Genomic DNA, 6,819 nt, shown 5'->3' with positions numbered 1-6,819 from the left:
CATTAAATCCTTAAATTTTTTTTGACAGTGAAAAGGCAGCACAGATTAAAAATCAAAATCAAAATATACTTTTACCCAATTTAAACATCAACCAGCTGTAGCCTAAGGAGAAAAAGGCTATGATCAGAGATGCTAAGAAAGGGGCTTTTTCCTCTGATGGAGTACAGGCATATGAGGATAGAAGCTGCACTGTAGCTTCACTCTTCTGAGAACTAAGCTGCTGGGGGTTGTGTTGGTGACTCAGTGACGCCAAGACACGGTCACTGAAGGAAAAACGGGGAGACTTGTACCCCAGCTGGATGATGAGATGCAACGCAGCTAAGGTTGCCCTGAGGCACAGCCTGCGTGCGTAACCCGAGCCTGGCGGGAAAGTCACTTGCTGCCCGGGGGCGTCCGGAGGCCAGCCGGCGGCAGCGAGCTGTTCTCTCTCTCAACGGAGAGGCAGGCACGCGCTCACAGCTCGCTGGCTCGGTTCGGAGCAGCGCGCCCGCAGGCTCAGGGCTGGGTCTTCGTTCCTGTCTGCAGCCGCGCGAGGCGGGCTGGCTGCGACTGAGCCAGCAGCTGCTGCCGTCTAGCCTGGCGGGAGGGGGAGGGGGAGGGGATTAGGGAACAGTAACGTGTGGGTGTGCAGACGCGGCACTCAGCGATCCACGGCCGGTGACGCGCGCTCGCTGTCGCCGGCAACGCAACGGGCCACGCCCACCCCTGAGCCCCGCCCGCCGGCATTCGGCGCCGCTTCCCGCGCGGGCGCAGTAGTTTGCTGTCGAGCCCGCGTGTCATGGCGGCGGCTCTGAGCGGGATGTTTACAAACCAGCCGCAGGGGCCGCCTCCCCCTCCGCTGCCTCCGGGTCTGCTCCCGGCCCCCGCGGGCCCGCGCAACGCAAACAGCACGCTGGTGGACGAGCTCGAAGCGTCCTTTGAGGTCTGCAGGGGCTCAGGGCCTGGAGGCGGGGGAGGCAGCTGGGGCTGTCGCGGGTGGCGGTGGCAGTGGCAGGGACGCTCGTGCTTCAGGAGGCGGCGGGGCTGGGGTAGCCCTAGTCCCGAGCTGGGGGAGGCATTGCAGGGTCGTGGAGTTGGGGGAGTGAAGCATCCTGCGCTGACTTTCTGCCTCTCTCCCTGGCCCACGCTTGCCTTTCCACGAGGGCTGTTGACAAGGGGAGGCTGTCTGGTAGTGTCTGTCTGTCAGTCCGTCCTTGACCTGTGCATAATGTGCCCTGTGTTTCCTCTTAAACCAAGCATCTCTGTCTTCCCGGTCATCCAGGCTTGCTTTGCTTCCCTGGTGAGTCAGGACTACGTGAATGGTACGGATCAAGAAGAAATTCGAACTGGTAAGAGCGTGCCGCTGTTTTGATCTGGCGGATGGGTTCGTTACGAAAGATGCTGTTAAGTTATCGCTAATTATTTTTAAAGTACATACCTTTTAATTTCCTGCACATAGTTTCAGGAACCTGTGCACTGACAGGGCCAGCCTACACCAGGGAATTGGTCAAAAATATGCCACTGTTAATACCTTTTGAGCTCCACTGATCTATGCTAATTTGGAGCAGTAGTGGAGAGAGCTCAGGGTCTGCCACCACTGTTCTAAATCCTGTGCCAATATTAAAATTGGTCTGATAGACATAGGGCCAGATTTTTAATGGTATTTAGGCTTGCATGTGCCTAGTAGGATTTTCAAAGACTCCTAACTTCCTGAGTTAGGCAGTAGGCACTTTTGTAAATCTGCCCCAGGTGCTTAGCAGAGTTGGTAGCAGCAGCTGATGTGTTGTCTGTGGTAGGGATCCAAATGTGGCTAACTCCAGTTCAGCTGAACCAGTGCTAACAGTGGTGAGAATTTTTTAAAAATGTCCCTAGTGTAGACAAGGCCTTAAGGAGTTGTTCAGGAGTATTATAGATAGCTAGTAGTGGGAGAGAGAATCCCACTAAAGCTTTTGGAAATGGAAAAGCATATGAATTACAGTGCCTGAGCAACAAGATGAGGGGGGGAAAGGAGAACTTGGATTGTGCCTACCTTGACAGTATCCCTTTTAAAAATCTTTTGCACTCAAAGGTATGTGACTGGGAGAAATCTATTATAATGCATAGCTGTTCTTCACATGCAATGGCAGCTTAGCAGCCAACATCTAATTCTGCAATCCCTGTCATTTATATTAGCTTATAGTTATGTATGAAGTAGAAAAAGCCCCTGGATACAATTTTCAAAAGTTATTTTGGAGCATGAAAATCAGAGGGATTTAAGAGCTGAAGTCCCGTTTTTGACAGTGATTTACAAGCTTTTGAAAACTCTAGCTCCTTGTTCTCTTTTCAGATATCAGGTTATGCTTATGGACTGTGCTGCAATGAAGAGAACTTTTGTACTGGATGACTAAACATTTTAATAAGAGGCATTAATAAATATTAATTGTGATGCAATTTTGAGTACTGTTCGCCTGAACGTTACTATGGGGTTTTGTGTATTAACCTTGCGGCACAGGAATACACTGAAATCTTATTTCATGTATTTGCGTTCAAAACCCATAGAAGTGATTTTGTATATATTTGTATACTTGGTTTTTGAGGCCCTTTGTCATTAGAGAAATTTTAATTACTCCTTTGCAGTGAAACTGGAAGTGACCATATTCTCTTCCACATCTTATAGAATACTGATTGTAACCTGGTTACTATTCAAAAAGAGGCATGCATTTTAGAACATGCAGAAGTAAAGGTCTGGGGGTGGGGGGAGGATAGTCCATTGACATGTTTAGTCAATTTACTTTTCATTATTTAGGGACTTTGGATTTTATAAATACAGGCCACTAAAATACAAAAATTTACAGTCAAGTTTTTGGATTTACTTTTTCAAATATCTTTTGAAAAACGCTATGGATTAGTTTTTAAATACTGAATACCCAGCTACTTGTACATTAGTTTCTTTGTCCATTAACTAATTTCCTTCTATGGATGTTGTTAAACTAATCTGGTCTTTCGTTTCTTTATCGTTCAAATCTTGTTATATTTCTATATTTTAGGTGTTGATCAATGTATCCAGAAATTTTTGGATGTTGCAAGACAAACTGAATGTTTTTTCCTACAAAAAAGATTACATCTGTCTGTCCAGAAACCAGAGCTAGTTATTAAAGAGGTAGGAGGTTACCATATTTTTATCTAGTTACTTTACCTGTGAGAACTGTAATTTGTTCCTTACTCTTAAGACTAAGGTTATATTTCTTTTGTTCCATGATAGTACAGAGAATCTGAGACAAGTGGTATATTTGATCAAGAAATTTAGTTTTTGTTCAGTGAAACATTTCCTTCCCCATCTGCAACCACTGGATTTTTTAAATTATTCCCATTTTAACTGACATACCATTATTATTTATATAGCTACATAAATGTATGTAGTGCTTTACTACAAGCATGCTGTGCAAAACAAACAGGCCTCTTTCCAGTCCTAGAATCTAAAGGTACAAGTAGGTGCAGTACAGTATAGAACAGACATGGCTGAGTTTGTTAGTTGTCCTATTGCCCTGTCACTGTAAATTTGGTAGAGCTCACCTGGTACACTCAAATAGAATGTATATCTCCATGGTAGGGAGTAGCCAAATTATTCTGTGTCCAGTTCAGCCACAGCTCATAGTATGTTGTTTTCACTCTGAGAATTGTCCATTGTTTCATAAGAACTGTAACAGTTTAAATTACTTTATAATGTGGTCTTTTTACAATGAAAACAAAAACAATTAATTTACTAATTCAAGATGTCTATCCACTACAGGATGTTTCAGAATTGAAAAATGAATTACAGAGGAAGGAAGCACTAATTCAGAAGCATTTGGGTAAACTGCGTCACTGGCAGCAGGTTCTAGAAGACATGAATGTGCAACACAAAAAACCTGCAGAAATGCCTCAAGGACCATTAGCTTATCTTGAACAGGCCTCTGCTAATATTCCTGCACCCATGAAGCAAACGTGATTAAGAAAGATGATTGAATTTAGATCTTTGAGTAGTATTTAAACTTAAAGTGAACTGGAATATTGATCTTTCTACCTTGTATAATCTGTGCTGTAATTTGTAGTATAAAAATAAATAGTATTTTTTACTACGTAACAGGTGGGACACAACTAAGCATAAAGTAAATGGGGAAGAATCTGTAGGTTTTTTAACTTTTATCAAGGTATGGATTGTTTTTATATTCAAACTGAACAAATGCTCCAGGTATATTTTCTGTGTATGTTGTACACTTTCCTAGAATTTACTGAAAACCCATGCTATTACTTGGTAAACCGATGGAGCAGCCTTAACTTAGCTAAAGTCCAGGTAAGGAATTACTAATATAGAAGTACTTGCAGAGCTTATTTGTTCATCTCAAGTGTAGCCTTATACAGACTTCACTGTGAGTGTTCCCTATGATTCTGGAGAAATAGTGCAGGCTTCTTCTTGCCGAGATTGATTGGTCAAATAAATTAAAGCAAGGATTTTCTCTTGAGCACTACCGCTATGTGTGGCATAGGCACTTGCCTTCACTTGTGGAGGAAAAAAAGATGTATTTTAAACATGTGTCAAAAATACATCGCTTTCCCTAGTGTAGACATGGTCAGAAAGAGCTGATCGGATGATGGTGCCAAGAGGAAAATGTTCTGGTATCTGATGCTTTTAAAATCTTGTAGGAGAGCTTCCTGTTGGAAAGGGATGGAGGTGTAGTTAGTATTTCCCATGTCCCCTCCATCTAAAGCATAATGCCTGGTATTTCCTAACCTTCTCCTGGCCTGTTTCTACAAATGTATAGTGCCTTCTTTTCCTCCTGAAACCATACCCACTCAGTTTAAGGGTTTGGCAGCTTGGGAGTACATTGTTGGCTTTCCTCATTAAAGCAGATTTAGCTCAAGTGGCTTGAAATTAAGTCTTACCAGTTTCAGGCTGCTGCAGTTGAACTGCAAAGCCAGTGGAAAAGTACTGTCTGATTGCATACCATGTGGCTAATTAGCTGAGACATTTTAAGTGAGGGAACCAGAGAGCCTGTCTATTCTGTGCTTGCCAATGTGCTCTGAAAGCGTTGCTGTAGGAAAGAATGTAAATTCAAACTCACTTTAAAGAATAGGTTTAAATTCACTGTGCTGCAGGTGGAAAGAAGTTGCAACCTAGGAGAAACAACTCCAACTTCTGGAACTAAATGTTCTCTCAAACCTTCTCCTCAAACCACTACTTAAGGAAGCCATCTTCTTGGACAGTACTTGAAGTTCCCCATTTTCCTGTAGGAACTGCTACCTATTTTTACATCAGGAATGGGCAGGCTGTCACAAAGGAAGCCTGTAACAAACTCCCACTGATTGCTGTGAATGCAGGGCTGGGTTCCATAATGGTTTCTTTTTAAATTAGCTCAAGCTAATCTGTCTAGGCATCTGATCACCTGAGGAGGATGTCACCTGACAAAGGGGACTGAAAGTTATAAAAGGGCAGGAGCTGCTTTACTGAGGGGGGGGGCATTTTTCTCCAGTTCGAGGGAGAAGCAATCCAGCATGTAGAAGCCTCATAAGGCAGGAGACCTGCCTGCCTTCCTGAACAGATGGTCTCAGGGGCTCCCAAGGGAAGCGTGAAGAAGTGAGGGACACTGCAGTTAGAACACTTGTTTTTCTATATGATCTATACTCTGTTGTGCTTCAGCTGTTAAATAAAAGACCAGTGGTATGTGCAGTGTCTGTTATGCTTTACACTTACCACATGCCTCCTCAGAGAGTTAACCTGTAAACTGGAAAACTCTTACATTTGCTGGGCTTCTGGGAGAGGATGATTTTAAGCTAGGAGAGAGTCTGAAATGTTAGCACTGAGGCCAGGGGCTAGTCCGCACATTCCAGCTCTCAGGAGAAGTTACAAGTCAGAGGGAGTGCCATGGGACCTCAAAGGCTGGGGCAGTGGCTGGGCTTTATTCAGGCTTCAGAGGCTAAAAACAACCCAGGGACCTAGTGGCTGGGTTCTCTCACAACAGACTATGGCTGAGAGGGGCACTGGACTGGGTCTGGATTAACACTTGGTAACCTGAAGTGTCTAGAGCTGGGTGAGTATTGCATAAAGATGTGTGAATGTTAATTTGAGTGTTTAACATATTGGCTTTTCCTGTGTACATGTACATCTTGTTTGTTTTTCTCTAAATATTGTAAGTGAGCTTTGATCATGGAGACAGTTTTAGTTTAAATGTTTCAATATTTGTTCAAAGCAAACTTTAAATTAATTAAATGTGAGTTTTGAACATGAAGTTCAAATTCAGGCTTTTGTCATTTTCATTGCAAGTGACACAATCCAGCACTGGAAATACCATGTGACTTGTTACAAACAAGCATAGCATGGACCTAGAATATTCACAATGAATTGTACATGAATTATTTGCAGCTCAATCATTAGCTTAGGAAATTAATGAATAAATAGCTGAGAATAACATCTTGCATATTGTCCATAAACAAAATTAATTTAATTGTTCATAATGAACAATTCATGTAGCTTTACATAGATCAGAACCATACCTATTAAGTCCTTCAGTTTGGTCATAGGAAACTAGATTCTATATGAAACGTGGTCCTGAAAATGGTATAATTATTTGAGTTATCACTCTGTCAGAGACAGAGATATTTCTCAGGCTTGCTTCCTGCACACCATTTTATTAATTTGACTCTTAGTGTTATAGCCTAACCTAGGAGCCCTACTCATGAATCAGGACAGTACTGTGCTAGCTGCTGTACAAACACAGAACAGAGTAAATAGCCCTTCTGTAATTTCCTCCTTTTGTTATCAAATATGTGGTCCTGAAACTGAAGTGTCTTGAGTCCCTTTTGGAACCAAACTACTTGTTTCCA

General features: G+C 42.8%; 1 protein-coding gene across 1 annotated transcript; it reads left to right on the top strand.

The window, feature by feature from the left end:
* Nucleotides 1–747: 747 nt before the first annotated feature.
* MED28 (mediator complex subunit 28) lies at nt 748–6,224 on the top strand. Its single transcript, XM_067530332.1, has 4 exons — nt 748–922; nt 1,262–1,328; nt 3,006–3,118; nt 3,749–6,224. Exons 1-4 carry the CDS (start codon nt 779–781, stop codon nt 3,944–3,946), a joined length of 522 nt encoding a protein of 173 aa, XP_067386433.1. The 5' UTR covers nt 748–778; the 3' UTR covers nt 3,947–6,224.
* The last annotated feature ends 595 nt before the right edge of the window (nt 6,225–6,819 follow it).

The sequence above is a fragment of the Emydura macquarii genome, unplaced genomic scaffold (genome assembly GCF_026122565.2).
Source record: "Emydura macquarii macquarii isolate MOO-44397 ecotype Brisbane River unplaced genomic scaffold, CSIRO-AGI_Emac_v2 contig_3062, whole genome shotgun sequence".
Lineage (NCBI taxonomy): Eukaryota > Metazoa > Chordata > Testudines > Chelidae > Emydura > Emydura macquarii.
The sequence above is the reverse complement of the archived record's forward strand: the minus strand, read 5'-3'. Positions and strand labels throughout refer to the sequence as shown.